This window comes from Taudactylus pleione, unplaced genomic scaffold (genome assembly GCF_031769625.1).
Source record: "Taudactylus pleione unplaced genomic scaffold, aTauple2 ptg000997l, whole genome shotgun sequence".
NCBI classification, from domain to species: Eukaryota; Metazoa; Chordata; class Amphibia; order Anura; family Myobatrachidae; genus Taudactylus; species Taudactylus pleione.
In genome coordinates this window covers 855,732-876,608 of record NW_028285398.1, presented here as the reverse complement: position 1 = coordinate 876,608, position 20,877 = coordinate 855,732, and the positions used below count along the sequence as shown (strand labels likewise).

The 20,877-nt window shown below is 50.5% G+C and overlaps 1 protein-coding gene across 2 annotated transcripts in view; it reads right to left on the bottom strand.

Moving 5' to 3' along the window:
• Window positions 1–1,143: 1,143 nt before the first annotated feature.
• Window positions 1,144–20,877, bottom strand: part of POGZ (pogo transposable element derived with ZNF domain) — a 32,312-nt gene continuing 12,578 nt past the window's right edge. Inside the window, exons 3-20 of one of the 2 annotated variants that reach the window (XM_088460971.1) lie at window positions 13,751–13,875; window positions 13,260–13,403; window positions 12,916–13,091; window positions 12,565–12,682; window positions 12,157–12,468; window positions 11,611–11,814; window positions 11,410–11,519; window positions 10,705–11,024; window positions 10,463–10,617; window positions 10,244–10,344; window positions 10,018–10,164; window positions 9,677–9,808; window positions 9,445–9,587; window positions 8,909–9,049; window positions 8,627–8,686; window positions 8,422–8,537; window positions 4,192–4,216; window positions 1,144–3,609 (exon numbers count right to left, since the gene is read on the bottom strand). In XM_088460971.1, coding sequence (XP_088317097.1) covers window positions 2,082–3,609; window positions 4,192–4,216; window positions 8,422–8,537; window positions 8,627–8,686; window positions 8,909–9,049; window positions 9,445–9,587; window positions 9,677–9,808; window positions 10,018–10,164; window positions 10,244–10,344; window positions 10,463–10,617; window positions 10,705–11,024; window positions 11,410–11,519; window positions 11,611–11,814; window positions 12,157–12,468; window positions 12,565–12,682; window positions 12,916–13,091; window positions 13,260–13,403; window positions 13,751–13,871 — 4,053 coding nt within the window. In that variant the 5' untranslated portion in view covers window positions 13,872–13,875 and the 3' untranslated portion in view covers window positions 1,144–2,081. The remainder of the gene's footprint in view (window positions 3,610–4,191; window positions 4,217–8,421; window positions 8,538–8,626; window positions 8,687–8,908; window positions 9,050–9,444; window positions 9,588–9,676; window positions 9,809–10,017; window positions 10,165–10,243; window positions 10,345–10,462; window positions 10,618–10,704; window positions 11,025–11,409; window positions 11,520–11,610; window positions 11,815–12,156; window positions 12,469–12,564; window positions 12,683–12,915; window positions 13,092–13,259; window positions 13,404–13,750; window positions 13,876–20,877) is intronic. The other variant, XM_088460972.1, reaches the window with a different exon arrangement.

The following is a 20,877-nucleotide window of genomic DNA, read 5'->3' as shown; positions in this document are numbered from 1 at the left end:
TCACATACAATGCAGAAAAATAACAATTCCTGCACTAACAGCGCTGATCACTCAACTACACAGACACAGGGCCTGGTAGGACACAGCGCTGCATACACAGACCTGACCACAGCGGAGGAGAGGTATGCGGGGGGACCCAGACCACGATGCTTCCTTCCAGCGCTTCCAGCAGCGTTCACCATGCGTTCTGGAGAAGATGGCCGCCGAGGAGCAGAGAGGAGGCTGGCCTGGGGGAGGAGCGCTGCCACAGGACCAGTCGGCAGCATGCAGAGAGGGCTGTGTGCAGCGGGGGAGGCGCCGGCTGTGAGACAGGGAAGGCGCGCTCCCCTGGCATGCATTTAACCCCTGGGACGCCGCAGCGCTACCGCTCTGCTGCGGTCCGCTGTCCCAGGGGGTAGTGGAAGCGCAGGTTGGTCGCCTGGCTCCACGCTGCAGCCAGTCCCCAGGGAGCCCCCTGCCTGGGGACTTAGGACCATGTGATCAGCGGGGACCCACCGCGGGACCCCGCTGCTTACCTCTGTCCCCCTTGAATCCGGCCATGGTCCGGAGCATCTGGGGTCACCGCTAGCTGTGACCCCAGACGCCCACCAGCATCCCCGGATCAGTACCGGCGTTCTGGTACCGGCGGGGTGTAGGGAAGACAGCATGGACGTCAGGACTGACTGTCCATGCTGTTCATCCAGTTGTGCAGCCACAGCTGCATGAAGAATAAGCTTCAGGGGCTCTTCTAGCCCCCACTCCAACAGGTGCACCCGACTCCGGCCGGGCACCAAACTAAACTGAGGTGCCTTGGCTCGGGGGCGGGGTATAGGAGGGGGACCTAGTGCATCCTGGGAGGCTGAAAGCTTAACTCTTTGGTGCCCTGCGACTGACGTCACACCTATACCCCAAGGTATCCTGTGGATACCCTATGGACCCTGAAGTAGAAATCTGTCCCATGCTTTTCTCCCCTCCATCTGATAGCCAGGGGCCTAAATCTCTAATTCTAGCGTATCCTGTCATTGATCCTGCTCCACCACCTCCTAAACCAGACCTGGAGAACAATCACTACATCATGTAATCCACCCATGGTTCCCCTACGCCCAGTTTAGGGAGTGTGCAGGAAGCATGATGTGCATACAGGCATTTATGACCCAAAGTAACGTGAGTGACGCGCTCAGGCTGTGGGACAGGAGAGAGTTTAAATTAATAACAAAATAAAGACCCAATGCCGTAGGTGTGCGCCTTTGTCGTGCCACATACATAATCACATAAAATCTGATTTATTTAACTTCGTACCAGACTTAAAAAGTGGAAACCAGCAAGGGATGTAGTAACAGAACACTTTATATCTTTATATATAAAAAGAAACAAAATTCACATCTTAGCCTAATAGAAACACAAGATCACCTCTTGCCTGTCTTTATTCTGTATTCCATTATATACAAGCTATATATTTAGATAATTTACACATATGCCCTACTTGTTGCTGGTTACTAGACCAAAGTAAACTCTTGGGAGGATGATTGGGGGAGGGGGAAGGAATTAAAAAACCAAAACAACCATGCAAGATGTAGTGCAGCAGCTGGCGGTGTGTGAGCCATCCTGAGCCGACAGCTCAGACTGTCCGATAACATACAAAGTAAGCAGTCTGGAACGAACGTTACCTGCAATTTGTATGGAACTGAATGTAAACCGTTTTCATGATTAACTGATAAACCAGAGCCTGTGGTGGAACGCGTCGTCTTCTTGAACACTCAGTCAGTACAGAAAATCTGGTCTATACATACTCAGTCTGTGGCTCGGGTTGGAGAAATAACAATAAAAAAAAAAAAGCCCTAATTAACAACAAAGTTTGGGTAGCCTGGTCAACTGCCACCGTTCCAGAGGGGGGGGGGGGGAGGGTATTAGATGAACAGGGGAGGTAGCATCACGTTGAAAGGGTACAGACCAGGAGAGATACCAAAAAAACAAACAAATTTCCTCAGGGAAGTAACCATAATTTCAGAAGTAATAAAAAGTGGATGCCATGTAGGTGAGGCATTAATTCCTGAACCGTGGTGGAATGTTTTACCAGACATGTAATTTGACAGTTCCATGGTTTATAGATCAGTCTCGTCAAAACCGTAGAACGATTCAGTGTCGCTGTCTCCATCAAACAGCTGGTGGAGAACCTCGGGGTCTGCGTACTCATCGGGTTGGCTGTCATTACAGTGGTCGGTATCTTCGTCTTGTTCTTCCTCATTTAGCTTCAGCTGGCCCTCCAGCAGGTTTATAAGCTCCTCCTGCATCTCAGCATTGCGTTTGGTGGTGTTGGCCGTACCATCAGGCCCTGGGAGAAGACTGGCCACCAGGAAGGACTGTTGGACCAGTTCTGGGTGTTCAGTGATCACTTCCAGAACCTCGGCCAGCCAACAGAGGACCAGCTGGAGCAACATTCCTGGGCTACAGCTGGTTTCTGCCATCTCTTGGGCCTGGTCTCTCCACTTCTTGTGCAGGAAGCTGGTGACTGCTCTCTTGATGCAGACATCCAGTGGTTGGATCTTCGAGCTGCAGCCCGAGGGCACCACCGCCGGCAAGGTGCAGGTGGAACTGAGAAGAGCTAGGACCTCATCTGACATGTGCGATCTGTGACAGTCCAGCACACCCATGCCTTTGTTATTTGGACCGTCCACTTGTTTCTGCCAGATCTGGGAAGACCACAACTGCATTATCTCATTGTCTGTGAACCCACTGTCTCTTGTTTCCAGTAAGATGGATTCTGGGATATCACTCACATTTTTCGAATTGCCTCGAGAGCAGACGAGTGTGGGCAGTAGACTGCCATCAGCTAAGATGGTGAGCACGATGTCACACCAAGGCTCTCCTGTGCCCACAGTTTGCAGGGCACTGTCTTTCCTCTCGTCGCTGCACAGCAGCTCCAGGTCGAGGAAGAGGGAAATTTCATCTAAAGCAGCAATCATCGACAGCGGGAGATCTTGGCTATGTATCTGCCGCTGTACAAAGTTGATGAAAGTCTGGGCGTTTTCCTCCATTTCCTTGGGTAGACGGTTAGCCACAGCAACTTTGGAGTGTGTGCTTAAATTGTGCCGCAACATGAACCTCACGGCCCATTCATAAGAGATTTTGAAGCCACCTTCTAAGGAGCGTCCAATCTTGGTGGCTTTTTGGAACAGAGTCTCCTCGTTGACAGACTGCTGCTGCTCCCTCTGGGTCAGCACCCACTCTGCCAGCTTCTCCTCTGCTTCGGCACCCAAATACTTGCCCTCAGTGAGGTTGTCTTGGTTTTCCTCCTGCATTGTCTGAAACCTCTGCAGCCACCTTCGGATATGCCGGGGCGAGTTGTGAAACTGATCCGCAGCTTGCTGCATGCTGCAACACAGACCGTACAATATGACTCGGAGCTTCTTGACGCTGAGTTGTTCCTGCTTGTTCTCGGCGTCTGGGTCCCCTGCCTCACCATCCCCCAGTTCTTCAAGCTTGTCAACATCAATAGTCTTGTTGTCCTTCTCTGGACTGGGGGCATTTATCACGGAAGAGTCGTTTGGTTTTTGATCATCCATCATCTCACTTTTGTCTTCGGGCAATGGACTGGTGGTATCGCTAGTGTCCCTTCGAGGTGCCAAGACCCTAAAGAGGATAGAGTAAGTTGATCAGAGAGGAAACAAGAAGTGGTAATAAGCTTCCCTTATTTAGGGGCTCATTTTGAGTGGAGCACAAAAAAGTTCCTTTTGAGTCTGACTAAATGTGTCGGCACATTGACATTCAGTGTGACGCAACCTTAAAAAAATGCACCACGCTGAGATTACAAGGAGTATTATGTTGGTACCTAATTTACATTTCTTGATTACGTTTTGAAAGATTAAATGATACCAAACTACAGACATGTCAGATCTCCTGGAAGCAGAGCCTGTCCCCATTACTCCTGTGTCACTTAATGCAAAACTCAAGGATACAAAGGAGGACGGGCACCAGAAGACTATATGAGGAAGGTTCCATCAGTCCTGCACCGAGTACCAGTCACCGGACCATACACAGAACTGTCCTCCTTCACGCCAGCAGCTGGGCGTACACATACAATATCACTAATGAGGTGTACAGCTCAGGCTTCTTGTATAAACACAGTGGAAAATATTTTAACATTTACAGAACAGTTAGTTAATTTATACTGGAGATGATAAAAGATAAAGAGGAAATAAAATACATAATTACCAGGAAAGGTCTGGTGAGGTAGAACCTGCAACGACAAAACACAAGGAGAGACATTAGTATGCGGCACCTCCTAAAACTGTGTCTCCATGATGAAATTGGGAGACAGGAAATGGATCAGCAGTGATGCATACTGACGTCTATGTAACAGACAGATGAGCAGATCCGCATGGTGGTGTCTGGTCCTATAAAGAGGGAGGGGACAGAGCAGGCCCCATGTATGGCAGAGATGATAGAGGAGAGAGAACAGGCCCCATGTATGGCAGAGATGATAGAGGGGAGAGAACAGGCCCCATGTATGGCAGAGATGATAGAGGAGAGAGAACAGGCCCCATGTATGGCAGAGATGATAGAGGAGAGAGAGCAGGCCCCATGTATGGCAGAGATGACAGAGGAGAGAGAGCAGGCCCCATGTTAGGCAGAGATGACAGAGGACAGAGGAGAGAGAGCAGACCCCATGTATGGCAGAGATGACAGAGGACAGAGGGGAGAGAGCAGGCCCCATGTATGGCAGAGATGACAGAGGAGAGAGAGCAGGCCCCATGTATGGCAGAGATGACACAGGAGAGAGCAGGCCCCATGTATGGCAGAGATGACAGAGGAGAGAGAGAAGGCCCCATGTATGGCAGGGATGATAGAGGGGAGAGAGCAGGCCCCATGTATGGCAGAGATGATAGAGAGAGAACAGGCCCTATGTATGGCAGAGATACCGGAGGACAGAGGGGACAGAGCAAGCCCCATGTATGGCAGAGATGATAGAGGAGAGAGAGCAGGCCCCATGTATGGCAGAGATGACAGAGGAAAGAGAGCAGGCCCCATGTATGGCAGAGATGACAGAGGAGAGAGAGCAGGCCCCATGTTAGGCAGAGATGACAGAGGAGAGAGAACAGGCCCCATGTATGGCAGAGATGATAGAGGAGAGAGAGCAGGCCCCCCATGTATGGCAGAGATGATAGAGGAGAGAGAGCAGGCCCCATGTATGGCAGAGATGACAGAGGAGAGAGAACAGGCCCCATGTATGGCAGAGATGACAGAGGACAGAGGAGAGAGAGCAGGCCCCATGTATGGCAGAGATGACAGAGGACAGAGGGGAGAGAGCAGGCCCCATGTATGGCAGAGATGACAGAGGACAGAGGGGAGAAAGCAGGCCCCATGTATGGCAGAGATGACAGAGGACAGAGGGGAGAGAGCAGGCCCCATGTATGGCAGAGATGACAGAGGAGAGAGAGCAGGCCCCATGTATGGCAGAGATGACAGAGGAGAGAGCAGGCCCCATGTATGGCAGAGATGACAGAGGAGAGAGAGAAGGCCCCATGTATGGCAGGGATGATAGAGGGGAGAGAGCAGGCCCCATGTATGGCAGAGATGATAGAGAGAGAACAGGCCCTATGTATGGCAGAGATACCGGAGGACAGAGGGGACAGAGCAGGCCCCATGTATGGCAGAGATGATAGAGGAGAGAGAGCAGGCCCCATGTATGGCAGAGATGATAGAGGAGAGAGAGCAGGCCCCATGTATGGCAGAGATGACAGAGGAGAGAGAGCAGGCCCCATGTTAGGCAGAGATGACAGAGGAGAGAGAACAGGCCCCATGTATGGCAGAGATGATAGAGGAGAGAGAGCAGGCCCCCCATGTATGGCAGAGATGATAGAGGAGAGAGAGCAGGCCCCATGTATGGCAGAGATGACAGAGGAGAGAGAACAGGCCCCATGTATGGCAGAGATGACAGAGGACAGAGGAGAGAGAGCAGGCCCCATGTATGGCAGAGATGACAGAGGACAGAGGGGAGAGAGCAGGCCCCATGTATGGCAGAGATGACAGAGGAGAGAGAGCAGGCCCCATGTATGGCAGAGATGACAGAGGACAGAGGGGAGAGAGCAGGCCCCATGTATGGCAGAGATGACAGAGGAGAGAGAGCAGGCCCCATGTATGGCAGAGATGATAGAGGAGAGAGAACAGGCCCCATGTATGGCAGAGATGATAGAGGAGAGAGAACAGGCCCCATGTATGGCAGAGATGATAGAGGGGAGAGAACAGGCCCCATGTATGGCAGAGATGATAGAGGAGAGAGAACAGACCCCATGTATGGCAGAGATGATAGAGGAGAGAGAGCAGGCCCCATGTATGGCAGAGATGACAGAGGAGAGAGAGCAGACCCCATGTATGGCAGAGATGACAGAGGAGAGAGAACAGGCCCCATGTATGGCAGAGATGATAGAGGAGAGAGAACAGGCCCCATGTATGGCAGAGATGACAGAGGAGAGAGAGCAGGTCCCATGTATGGCAGGGATGATAGAGGGGAGAGAGCAGGCCCCATGTATGGCAGAGATGACAGAGGAGAGAGAGCAGGCCCCATGTTAGGCAGAGATGACAGAGGAGAGAGAACAGGCCCCATGTATGGCAGAGATGATAGAGGAGAGAGAGCAGGCCCCATGTATGGCAGAGATGACAGAGGAGAGAGAACAGGCCCCATGTATGGCAGAGATGACAGAGGACAGAGGAGAGAGAGCAGACCCCATGTATGGCAGAGATGACAGAGGACAGAGGGGAGAGAGCAGGCCCCATGTATGGCAGAGATGACAGAGGAGAGAGAGCAGGCCCCATGTATGGCAGAGATGACACAGGAGAGAGCAGGCCCCATGTATGGCAGAGATGACAGAGGAGAGAGAGAAGGCCCCATGTATGGCAGAGATGATAGAGAGAGAACAGGCCCTATGTATGGCAGAGATACCGGAGGACAGAGGGGACAGAGCAGGCCCCATGTATGGCAGAGATGATAGAGGAGAGAGAGCAGGCCCCATGTATGGCAGAGATGACAGAGGAAAGAGAGCAGGCCCCATGTATGGCAGAGATGACAGAGGAGAGAGAGCAGGCCCCATGTTAGGCAGAGATGACAGAGGAGAGAGAACAGGCCCCATGTATGGCAGAGATGATAGAGGAGAGAGAGCAGGCCCCCCATGTATGGCAGAGATGATAGAGGAGAGAGAGCAGGCCCCATGTATGGCAGAGATGACAGAGGAGAGAGAACAGGCCTCATGTATGGCAGAGATGACAGAGGACAGAGGAGAGAGAGCAGGCCCCATGTATGGCAGAGATGACAGAGGACAGAGGGGAGAGAGCAGGCCCCATGTATGGCAGAGATGACAGAGGACAGAGGGGAGAAAGCAGGCCCCATGTATGGCAGAGATGACAGAGGACAGAGGGGAGAGAGCAGGCCCCATGTATGGCAGAGATGATAGAGGAGAGAGAGCAGGCCCCATGTATGGCAGAGATGACAGAGGAGAGAGCAGGCCCCATGTATGGCAGAGATGACAGAGGAGAGAAGGCCCCATGTATGGCAGGGATGATAGAGGGGAGAGAGCAGGCCCCATGTATGGCAGAGATGATAGAGAGAGAACAGGCCCTATGTATGGCAGAGATACCGGAGGACAGAGGGGACAGAGCAGGCCCCATGTATGGCAGAGATGATAGAGGAGAGAGAGCAGGCCCCATGTATGGCAGAGATGACAGAGGAGAGAGAGCAGGCCCCATGTATGGCAGAGATGACAGAGGAGAGAGAACAGGCCCCATGTATGGCAGAGATGATAGAGGAGAGAGAGCAGGCCCCCCATGTATGGCAGAGATGATAGAGGAGAGAGAGCAGGCCCCATGTATGGCAGAGATGACAGAGGAGAGAGAACAGGCCCCATGTATGGCAGAGATGACAGAGGACAGAGGAGAGAGAGCAGGCCCCATGTATGGCAGAGATGACAGAGGACAGAGGGGAGAGAGCAGGCCCCATGTATGGCAGAGATGACAGAGGAGAGAGAGCAGGCCCCATGTATGGCAGAGATGACAGAGGACAGAGGGGAGAGAGCAGGCCCCATGTATGGCAGAGATGACAGAGGAGAGAGAGCAGGCCCCATGTATGGCAGAGATGACAGAGGAGAGAGCAGGCCCCATGTATGGCAGAGATGACAGAGGAGAGAGAGAAGGCCCCATGTATGGCAGAGATGATAGAGGGGAGAGAGCAGGCCCCATGTATGGCAGAGATGACAGAGGAGAGAGAGCAGGTCCTATGTATGGCAGAGATGGTAGAGTGCCCAGGAGACACTGGCAGATAAGACGCTGGAGGAGACACTGGGACACAGAAGATGACACCTGGGCTGCCCTATGTATGGTAGGCACAGATGCAGGCAGCCCTGTATTATATGTTGTTGAGACGTCAGAGGACACAGAAAGAGAGACACTTACCTGAGCCCATGACAGAGCAGTAACCATGAGATGGGTTGAAAACCAGGTGTTTAGCCATGGCATCGCCAATCCGTGTGACGAAAGGACAGCATGAACACGTCAGCACCATATCATCACTAGGAGAAGGAAGATGGTGGCATTAGATCAGTGGACCAATAGCTATAGCCCCTCCCGGGAACAATGAACACACTGTCCACGCACTCACCTGGGTTTACAGCTAGAAAATAGCGACCGGTACTTCGGACTCTTCCTTGGAACGTGGTTGCTGGAAGGGGAGAACAATAGAGTTTAGCAGAACCTCCTGCGTCTGAAGAGCAACACCAAAGGGAAAGGTCCTAATGAGCAGTCACATAGCACCTGACGTTACCTATGTAAATGCTGAATTCTGTCTGCGTTCTAGTGTATAGCTGATCACGTCAGTGGCATACGTAATCATCCCAGGCAGAATGAGAACGGAACCCACACCTGAGCGTAGCCCAAAACTTACTTGATCATGTGATTGGCGTAGGCGCGGGAGCAGCAGGTACCATAGCGGCAGAGAGAACAGTGCACGTAGGTGGGGAAATGATTATGGAAATCGGGGATGTCGAAACTGCACTCCAGGCAGGTCTGCTTGCCCACAGCAACTCTGTAACGAGATACAAAGAATTTCTTATAGGACCCGTCACTGGACAATATTACATAACTGCACACCCTACAACAACAATAGATTCCCGATAACAAATATCTGCCCCATTACTCTGCAGAAGACGGGCACATGGGATTAGGCAGAGGAAGGAAAGGACAGGCCCAGTCTCCTGCAGCAATCTGGAATAGGAGGGGGTCGGAGGACAGAAGCCTAAAGCTTCTTTGCAGTCCCCAGCATAAAAGAGGCTTTGTAGAAGATGTAGCAACCATATTAGAGGAGAGTCACGAGGCACTGTCAGAGCCAGGTAGGAAGTCGCATAACAGAATGACAGGCCTCGTACAGCACTGGTAACACCAGCCACAATCTGTATAAACGTTGGGAACATTCTGACTGACCGTTTCGGGAAGTCTCGGTGTTCCGTGGTGTTCTTTGACTGAGCGGGGGAATTGGGCGTCATATCTGGGAGTGGCATGGAGGCGGTGTCTGAGGATGACATAGGAAGGGCCCGTGGAGGCGCTCGCGAGGCTCGGATGGTTACCTGTAGGTGGAGATGCAGCAGGTTTCAGTACGCTACACAATACAGCACGGGTATCAAGACATTCACATTGTGACTGCGGGGTGTCTCACCTTCGTACCGGGCTTCAGCCCCTCCAGCTGCCGCGGCTTGCGGAACGTCTTGTGATGTTGTAACTTGTGCTCGATCTTGTCTTTCGCGAAAAGGAACTGCAGACGGCACTTATTGCAATGGTAGACGCTCTTCTACTGGTCGCAACGTGGAGGTACAGGTCGTCGTACAACGATGCGCCGAGACGAATGGAGGAGGAAGACATTAGGGTATATAACGTGTAAGCAAAACGTAGCAGTGAGCGTGACCCACAATCAGAACATCGATAAACGTTTTCAATTCTACTCGCTATATCTGTATAGACTTTCTTCCCCAAACATATACGACAGAAGGAACAGGTTACCTGATGCCGCATGAAATGCTGCTGGAAGGCGTTCCCGTTTTTAAACATCTTCAGGCAATAGACGCACAGGAGGTGCCGCGTGTCCTCGTGATTCAGCCTGAAGTGAGTCTCCACCTCAGCGTAGATTGAGGAACGGTATGAACACACCTGGAAGGGAAGGAGACAATGTCACGCAATGGGAAGAGCAGGTAGCGGGCCCTGGGTAGGTAATGGACATTAGAAGTACCTGGCACACATAGGGCATCTCCCCAGGTTTGTGGGTATCCTTCATATGTTGCAGAAAGAGAGGTTCGCTGTCAAAGGCCCATTCGCAGATCTTACACTTTGCTACAAAAAGTAAAAGTAAATTTACACTTCTTCTACAAGCTTTAGTTTACCCAAAACCGGCGCCATCGCCCAGTATACGCTAGTCGGTTGGTCGGCGCGTTTCTCCCCGATGACTCACTTGTGGACTCGTAGGAGCTGTGTACGTTTTCCAAGTGGCATTGTAGCTGAAATGGGGTGGAGAACTGTCGGTAACAATGCTGGCACGTAGTGTGTCCGTCCACCTCTCCATTCTGCTGGTCCAACTCTACATGGTGCTTCATGTGGTTCATGAACCTTCAGGAGAGGATCAGAGAATTCTGGGTTACAGCACAGGAAGGAGACGGGTTAGGCAACGAGTCCACCGTATGGTCCTTATCTTACCTGATGTTATTCTTCAGCCTCTTGGAGCAGTGCGGGCAACGGAAAGTTGTGGCCACCTTTGGGAACCCCTGCATCTGGTATGTTTGGCCAACGTCCCGACCATAGTAGAAGTCGTCAACAAGCATAATGAGTTTGCCCTGTGACCCATCATCGGCAGTGTTCTCCTGGTTCTTGCCAGCGGGAGGTGCTGTGGCACCAGGTGTTGTGGCGGCTGTAGAAATAGTTTTATCTGGAGTCGGTGGTTTTGGTGTCTGTAGGGGTAGCACGGAGTCCAGCGGCTTGGTCTTCTTGGAGAAGTCCACAAGGTCGGGACAGCAGTACTATGCGATAAGCAGGAAGAGACGGTCAGTCGGTGGCAGTTAAGCCCTACTCCACTTCTATAATAAACGGAATCAGTATAACATACTGCCACCACCGGCCCTAAGCCTGGCGTGTGTAATACCGACGCCGGAAGGTAGAAGACTGAAGATCCCGACAGGGTAAGTATTTTAACTATCCCTAACCCTCTGTAAGCCAGACGCCCGGCTTACCTTCGTTCAGTATGCCGGGCGTCAGGATTTCGGCGGGTGGATAATGATAGGCGTCAGGATTTCGACGCCTATCATTAGTCCCATGCCGGGATTTGACAGTCGGGAAGCCGGCGGACTGCATTTCGACCGCCGGCTTCCTGAGCGCATACCATAATAAACACAGGCTGGGACTTACACACATATGTCCTCTGAGAGCCTCCAAAATCCGGAACGGTGTGCGACATCTAGGACAGAACTTCCTGGCCGGCTCGGAGTTCTCCAACGGGGCCACTGAGGGGGAAGCTGCTGGAGAAGAGAGGGGACAAGGACTCGTTACAGAGGAATGTATTTACCTGTGAATGCTGTATGGATATCTACAGGCCTAAAACCAAGTTACCTTTCAGTCCGAGAGGCTCTAACTGAATGCCCCTCTGCAAAACGCCCAGGTTGGGGCTGGTGCCGTTGTTGTTGATGGTACTGGAGAGTATCAGCTGGGTAGAGTTTTGGGTGGTGGTCTGGCTGCCACTTACTGCGTTCACAAACTTCACCACATCATTGGTCTCTCCGGGCCTCTTCACTGCCACCAAGCTGGCGATACTCACTGAAAGATAGCACAGACCTCGCTGAGAGCAAATCGGGGGGGTACACATTTTGTAATGAGTTTTGTGGTACAGCTGGAAAGCTTATTGTCCCATTTGCCGATCTCACCTTGGGGCAGATTTACCGGGCCCTCTAAAGAGTGGAGAAGTTGCCCACAGCAACCAGCTTCTACCTGTCATTTTACAGAATGCACTTGATGATAGCTGGGAGCGGACTGGTTGCTATGGTCAACTTCTGCATTTAAGTTATTTGAGAGTAACCCAGACTTATGCCATAAACCGCCCCATCCTGCTCAGTAATGGATGCACCTAGTAGATGCCTACAACTAGCCTGGGCCACTCACTCAGCTTGGTGTTAACGTTGGAACTGTTCTGGTTCTGCGAGACGGCCAGAGCCTGCGTCGGCTGCTGAATTGCGATTTGTCGCAGCGGTGGCTGGCTGGGCGCAGAGGTGGTTAACACGTTGGAGATGGGCTTGTTGACCTGAGCCTGGGATTGAGGCACCGAACTTCGTATTGTCAGGGTTGCCGGGATGACCGTGGTGAACGTGTTGGTGGCTGGACGCACGGGGACGGCAGGTGCTGGCCTGACCTGAGTCACTTGGGAGAAGACCTGGGGAACACCCACAGCTGGCTTCATGAACTGTGTGCCCGGGGCTGGGGGAAGAGCAGAGAAAGACTTAGGTCATGGTGCAGCCGGTACTCACTGACTGCTCACACTCATTCGTTACTACATGTATAATAAAGCCTCACCTGGTACAATAGTGATGGGTCTGACGGTCTGTCCTTGCTGGACATTCAGTACGATTCCCACCTGATTCATGGTATTGACGGCGTTCTGAACAGGTCTGACATTCCTTACGGGGAAGCCCTGGGGAAAGAAGCAGGACATAGCAAGACTTGGTATCTGCACGAATAAGGGAGATGAAGCCACACAAGAAGTGTCCAGCGCCAGAGACTGGTCCATCGTCACCCTAACGGCCCAGGGCCCGCAGTGTCTGCAGGCAGCTTTGGGGGTACAGCTTCCCCACCCGCTGGTTCAATCACCATTCATTCCATCCACCCAACATTTCCTATGAAGCAGGGCTGGTCCTGTGCCCGTACCTGTGTGGTGATAAAGATAGGCTGTGCGGACATGGAGTTATTGCTGGCGTGGTTGGCATTCTGCATGACCTGCACCGGGCGTAGCATGGGCTGAGTGACCATGGTGCCGAGGCCGGAGGCGGCGTTCTGCGTCAGGATGAGTGGCTGATGGCCGGACTGCATGATGGGCGTTGGACCTAACCAGGAAAGAAATGTTCAAGAGGACAGTGCATTAAAGCAGGGATCATAGGCACATATAGGCTACACAGTATAGATCAGAATCACACCAGGTAACCTGCGGTAACCACTGTGACGGCACTGCCCGCGGGTGACTCAGGGTTGGCAGTTACCAGACTGATACTCACCACTGTTATTTGCGAAGAGAGTCACAACAGTTTTCTTGGTGTTGTCGGCGGTGTTCACGGTGGTGGCGGTGGTGTAATGGCTGCCCAGCGTCTGGTGCGTGACCACCGGCAGAGGAGCACTGACTGGCTGGAGGCTGACGGAGACTGCAACAGGAAGAGAAAGAGGAGATGGAGCCACCTTCCTGCCACTACGTCTTATTACTGTCACACGCCGGGCGCCTTCCTGCCACTATGTCTTATTACTGTCACACACCGGGCGCCAGAGAACAGGGTTAATAAGCTTCCAAGTGCTTCTAGGGGGAATCAGGGATAGGCCGTCCAGCCCTCATTCTCAATACCCCTGCATACGACTATGCATTCAATACAACTGTATACAGAGAGCAGTTCTGTGTCACATCTAAAGGCCACACACAGAGAAGAGGTGTGAGCCCCCCATTAGTCCTCTTACACCGAGCTCTGTGGTATAACATTACGACCATCACATCGGTTACCTGTGGCGGTTTTATCCAGGTAGCTGTAATCCTCCACCGCCGAGTCCTCTATCACATCGCTCAGCTTCTGCCACGGCTCCAGCTCCTCCTCCTCGCACTCCATGAACAGATCCGTATCCATGATGCTGCAACAGAGGGATCACGGCAATGTCAGCAATCCTGCTCATCCTCCTGGGCCTCTCACACTGTGTATGACCTCACTGAGCGCTGGCCTCTCACCTCCTACCTCCTCTCCTTACACTCACCCTCCCGCCCTCTCCCACTGCTCCCTACAGTACATCTCCCCCTTCCCTTTAGACTGTAAGCTCCATGAGCAAGGCTCTCATTCCTCCTGTTGCATTACTTCTCTTGCACTGTACATCTTCTTGGGCTGTCTTCCACCTAGACCAGAGGTTCCCAAGCACAGTCCTCAAGGCTCCCCAACAGTTCATGTGTTAGAGATATCCATGGTTGAGCACAGGAGATTAAATCAAATTGACTGAGGTACTAATTAAAAGTCATCTGTGCTCAACCATGGATATCTCTAACACATGAACTGTTGGGGAGCATTGAGGACCGTGATTGGGAACCTCTGCCCTAGACACTGTTTTTGTTTCTTCAGACGACCTAGACCAGTTATCTGCGCCCACGATAATAGCTCGATTCACGCTTATATAAATATTTGTTTCATTTGACAATTATTTTTTTTTAAATAAATAAATTGTGGGGACATATTTTGGGTGGGTGGGGCTAAGGTGATCCTGAGGATCGCCCATTCCTGCTGACTGGGTCAGGGAGAGAGACCGGGTGGATGGGCAGGTAGCGCACACGCGCGGAGATTACGTTTAATTTATCAAGGGCTATTCAATAGTTTGCTTAATACGAAATCTTCAGTAAAGATATGAATACAATGAGAAGGCAGACAATGTAGAAATTTGATAACTCAAGAAAAATCATACATTGATCTACAGAAGTCAGTAATCATTCACACAGAATTATGGGCCTGATTCAGATGCTATCCGCTCGCAAGCGGGTCGATGGTGGCCCAGTGCGTATGCGCACGACGGAGCCGGCTCCGTTGTGCTCATGCGCGAGACCCGGATAGCGACGGGCAATCCGTCGCTCCGGGTCTCGTACCAAAGGGGGGCGTGCTGTCGATGTTGAGTGACAGCATGCCCCCTTTGGTGGACGGGCCGGGGGCGTGGCTGCCCAGACGGAGGCGCTCCCATGGGAACGCCTACCGTCTGGGGCCGGCCCCATTGACATCACAAGTGATGTAGGTGGGAGTGCTTTCGGCTCTGATAGAGCCGAAAGCACTCTAGGGCTTGCGGCAACGAGACCCTACCACAAGGGTCTCGTCGCAAGCCCGATGGTTACGATGGTCTTGACCATCGCGACCATCTTCCTGGCCGCTCGCTATAGCTGTGGGTGGTCACCCACAGCTATGCGAGCGGCCAGGAGGCCGCTCTAAAAAAACAGAAGGCCGGCCCTGATTCAGAGCGAGCGCTCTGTCAGAGCGTCCGGCTCTGAATCAGGTCCTATGTGGGGAAAAATATAAATATGACAATTATGTATATTCTAGAATTTGAGAACGAAAACCCGATATAATAAAGATTACCGGAATGGTGGGTGGGGTAAAGGGGGGTTGGGAGTGTTTTTTTTCTGACCCTGGTTAAAAAGCATTAAAACATGGTTGACCAAGATATTTAATACATAGCAACGTTTCACAGTACTTATATAATACGCAGGATTAATTTTTTTTTATTCATTAAAATATGCACAAAAAAAATGGTTTGAACAAAACAAAAAAAAAAAAAAAAAAAAAAACTTTTCTCGTTCTCCAAATCCAACCCTGCCGAAATGTAAGTAAAACATAAGTAAGCGACTATAACCAGGAGAAAATAAGGTAGAACACAGTATGACAGGCCTTGGGGGATTATACAGCTAATATATAAAGTTGTCCGGAGATTAACTTTACTCTCTAGTTCACATATAGGAGTGAGCATAGGAGGGAGAACCTTAGTAAATAGGTACAAGGAGTGCGTTACAGTTTAGATATATATTAATTAGAAGCAAGTAGTTGTCGCATCAAATACCATTCAGCGAAAGGGAGGGAAAAGAAAAAAAAAAAAGCCGCAGACGACCTTTCCCTCTATCTCTCTCTACCCCCCTTATATTTTTGTTTCTCCCCCTTCCCCTTCCCTTATTAAATGATTGAGTCAATTATTGTTCAAATAATTTAGAATATAATACAATGTATAATTCTTATCTCAAATTTTGAAGCATGTAATTTGTATTTCAACAAATGCATTATTGTACTAATACCTCAACAGTTATAATATGTATTCTGAAAATGTTTGAAAACTCAAATAAAAACAAAAATGAAAAATAAAAAATACCATTCAGCATTTTCAAATAGTCTGTAAATAGGTGATTGCACCTGGGGTTCTAATTGGTGGAGAAAAGGACCCCCATTCCTCCTCTCCCAATGTTCCTTAGGGTGCGGGCGATGAGAGGGAAAGGATGGAATATATATCCTAGCTGGACATGCTATGCCACTGGCAGTCCATCTACTTCTTCTGATGGAGAGTCCACGTGACAGCAGTAGAAACTAGCTACCTTAGTGTTCTCGCCATCTGACCTACTGTATGTGAGAAAGCCTGAACTTCCAGACCAGCAAGTTATAGACTTCTTCATGGAAAGTACATTTGCCTAGTGATCCTATACTGGCTGAGAGAACCGGCCATGCCTTTGTATTTACCTGCTATATACAATGCAGTATAGGACATGAAATGGTCTACTGTCCATGCCAACACCTCCACCATCATGGTCCTGGTGGCTCCTTGACAGTATTATGAAAGAAACTACAGTCCGATTGTCGGAAAAGATCTCGAGGAGATGTTTGCACCATAGAAACTGCTGAATCGCACGCCACCAAGCCCTCATCTCCCGAATGTATGCCAGCAGTGGATCTGGAGCCACCTGCCTCGCACCACTTCTCTAAGCAGAAGAGAACACCAACCTATGAAGCTGGAGTCTGGTGTGAAAACAATCCATTTTGGTTCTCAGACAGACTCTCCACCATACTTCAACCTTGTATTCTTCCACCAGCCCTGAAAGCATTCTCTGGTGACTCTTGTTAGTCAGATATCGTGATCCAAAGAAGCCCACCTGCCATATCAGTGACCAGATCTAGCCACACCTCGGCCTCCAGGCCACATCAATTCCTCCGGCTGCATTAGCTGCTCCACGGCGTACCAAGCCGCACCTCTGCCTTCAGGCCACATCAGTTACTCCGGCTTCAATAGCCGTCCCACAGCTCATTCGCTTCAGTTATACCGACTGCATCAATACACATCACTTTCTCATCAGCCATACCAACTGCATCTATACTCCAACTGCATTTACTCCCTTTACCTATACCAGCTGCAACATATCTCTTCAGCTCCTAGCCGCAATAGGTATGTGCAGGTAAGCGCACCACACTGCCTAAAATACGGTCCACTAGGCCGACAGCTCCCTGAAGTGCTGCTGCTGACGGAAGGAAACCCAGATAGGATGACCAGGCCGCACACTCTCCAGATCCACGCTGGCCTGATCTGTTCATGCCTTGCTCTTTAGTGACAAGTGTCCTGCATGGCGGTCATTATCATCCAGGGAATGATCTCTGCAATCTGTTCAGGAGGCTGAGCAATGACCCTGAGAAGCAGCTACCACCAGCCCAATATTCTATCAACCGGAAAACGCTGTGTGCACACCACTGATATGTGTAATTCTCCGAGGGGGAAGGCCTAAACGGTCAAGCCCCACATTACCTACTTCACATAGCTATTAGCATCCGCAAGGGTCCAGCCCAGTCTCAGCTTGCGCTGGTGGTAAGAGTCTCCTAAGACCTGCACAACACCAGGAAACAGGCGAGCTCAGAACAAATGATTGAATCCGCTCTCTCCACGAATGTTACAAGCCTCTCACAATACAACACTTGGGGGTGGGAGATGATGTCATTGAGGCATAGCTAAGCCCAGAAGGCACCATGAAATGGAGAAGAACATAAAATCTGCCAACTCCCTGCATAGCGGGTGACCTAAAACTAGTCCTCACCCTGCACCCGTCACACCCAGTGCAGTTCCACTTTCCTGCCTGGGGTGTCTCTCTCTGCTCTGGTGCTTCTAGCACACTGTGATCTGTATCTCCGCAGTTTGTTTGATCAGCTTGAGTGTGCTAGAAGCACCAGAGCAGAGTGTGACACCCCAGGCAGGAAAGAGGAACTGCACGGGCTGTGACAGGTGCAGGGTGCTAGAATGAACACTACATAAAACTATGCTGACCCCAATCCATCTGCTAGAATGACTTATTATCAGTCATATTTCCATAACCTCATCTCCTCCAAGTCCTCACTCTCTGCCCATGACTTTGCCACCTACTTTACATCTAAATTGACTCCATACATGAGGACATCATATCCCATCAGACCCTCAGCACTCCTGCCCCTCCTTTCCCTGACCACCCTATCCCATTCATTTTACTGACTGACATCTTTCTCCCCTGTTTCTGGAGAGAAAGTCATGGCCCTCATCCAGTCCTAATCCCCACCTCCCCCCTTGACCCATCTCCTCTGTTACCAGTCTCTTCCTGCCTTTTCCCATCTTGCCCACCTCCTTAATCTCTCCCTATCATCTGGCACTGTCCCTTCTGCATTCAAACATGCCTTTCTCTCGCCTATTCTTAAAAAAACCTACTCTTGATCCTAACACTCTCTCCAACTACCGACCCATCTCTCTCCTCCCTTTTGCCTCCAAACTCCTTGAGCGTGTTGTTTACAACGGCCTCACCACCTTTCTTTCCTCCCACTCCCTCCTTGACCCTTTTCGGTCTGGCTTCCGTTCTCTCCACTCCACTGACACTGCCCTCACGAAAGTCAGAAACGACTTTACTGCCAAATCCAAGGGCCACTACTCTCTACTCATTCTCCCTGACCTTTCTGCTGCTTTTGACCACCCTCTCCTGCTGCAAATCCCTCACTCTCTTGGTCTACGTGACACTGCTCTCTCCTGGCTGTCCTCCTACCTCTCTGACCAATCCTTCTGTCTCTTCTCATGACTCCTCTCCCCCCCCCCCCCACAGCCTCTTACATTTGGTGTTCCCCAAGGTTCTGTTCTCCTATTCTCCCTCTATACGTCCTCTTTAGGTGAACTCATCAGCTCCTTTGACCTCCATCATCATCTCTATGCTGATGATACTCAGATCTACCTCCCCTGACCTCTCCCCCTCTCTCCTCACTCCAACGGTCTCCCTGCTATCTCTTCCTGGATGTCCCTCTCCCCCTCTCTCCAACGGTCTCTCTGCTATCTCTTCCTGGATGTCCCTCTCCCCCTCTCTCCAACGGTCTCTCTGCTATCTCTTCCTGGATGTCCCAGCACTTTCTCTTTCTTTTTCCTCTCTATTTATTGAGCGAATCACAATAAAATAGTACAGACAAATTTCCAAAATATACACAGCACGTACTTATGACAAAAGAGCTGTAATAATTCAAACAGTAATATAGTAATTCAGTTTCTCAGGGGAAAAGAAAAAAATTATGAAAGCCAGAAAAATATCTCCCAACAACGTTGTGGCCAACCGTCAAGGAATAAAAGAGAAAGTAATAAGAAAAAAAAAAGGAAAACCATAGAAAAAATAGGGGGGAAATGAGAAGACAGACATGGGGATGGACTCTAATTAGAAAATAACCCCTCAAGCCAAGTGGGGTAGAGAAAACTTAAATGTTGAATGGGGAGGAAATGTTTTGATATGGCAACCAAGGGGACCACAGTTTATCGAAATACCTTGAGGTGTTACGCAATATAGCGGTCATGTATTCCATCTTATAGACATACCAAATACGTGATATTATTGCCTGCATAGGAGAAGGAGTGGGATTTCTCCAATCAGCTGCCATTTGGCAGGTCATAGCAGATACAATGTGTCGGAACTACTTATTCTGATGCCAGGATAGGGTGGGCAGGTATGTTGAGGATCAGAAGGAATAGTTGTCTCAAATAGGTGCGAGAGGAGACCGACAACCACCTGCCAGATACTGGCGAGTTTCGGACAGGACCACCAGATGTGCAAAAAGATACCCTCACCCAGACATCCCCTCCAGCACCTATACGAAACATCGAGAAACATTACTTTTAGTCCGGAAGGTACATAATACCATCCATATAGCAATTTATAAATATTTTCCTTGATTTTGACAGAAATGGAACTGGAGGCAGCGTTGTCCCAAATTTCGTCCAATCCTCAGCATCTATAGAGAGTGTCCCAGATCCCGCTCCGATTCATGAGCGTCTTGATTAGGACTTACTTCCCCATCCCAGCGCTTTCTTAACATGTCTAAGACTGAGCTGATCATCTTCCCACCCTCTTCCACTACCTCACTTCCCACAATTTCATTATCCATTGATGGCACAACTATCGCCTCTAGCCCCAAAGTGCGCTGTCTTGGAATTATCCCCGACTCCTCCCTCTCCTTCATACCACACATTCAGCACTTCCTCACAGTCCTGCCGTTTTCATCTCAAAAATATTTCCAGGATTAGACCTTTCCTCACCCAGGACGCTACTAAAACCCTCATCCACTCACTGGTCATCTCCAGATTGGACTACTGTAACCTTCTCCTAGCTGGCCTCCCAGTCTCCCTCCACTACAATCGGTCCTGAATGCTGCTGCCTGGCTCATCTTCCTCTCCAAACGTTCTACATCTGCCTCCCCTCCCTCCTAAAAGCCCTACACTGGCTCCCCTTCCCCTTCAGATGCCAATTCAAAGTTCTTACACTTGCCTACAAAGCCCTCACCAAATCCTCTCCCACATACATCTCTGACCTTATCTCACTTCACACTCCAGTCCGTCCACTTTGCTCAACAAATGCACGCCGCCTCTCATGCCAACTGATTACTTCCTCCCACTCCCGTCTCCAAGATTTACCCCGTGCTGCTCCTCACCTTTGGAACGCAATCCCTCTCCGACTCTCCACCTCTCTACAAATCTTCAAACAGGCTCTCAAGACCCACTACTTCATCATAGCCTTCTAGCTCTCATCCTAACCCACTTCATACTCTTTCCTCCCTATCTACCCCATCTATGTCACGCCTGTCTGTCTGCCCC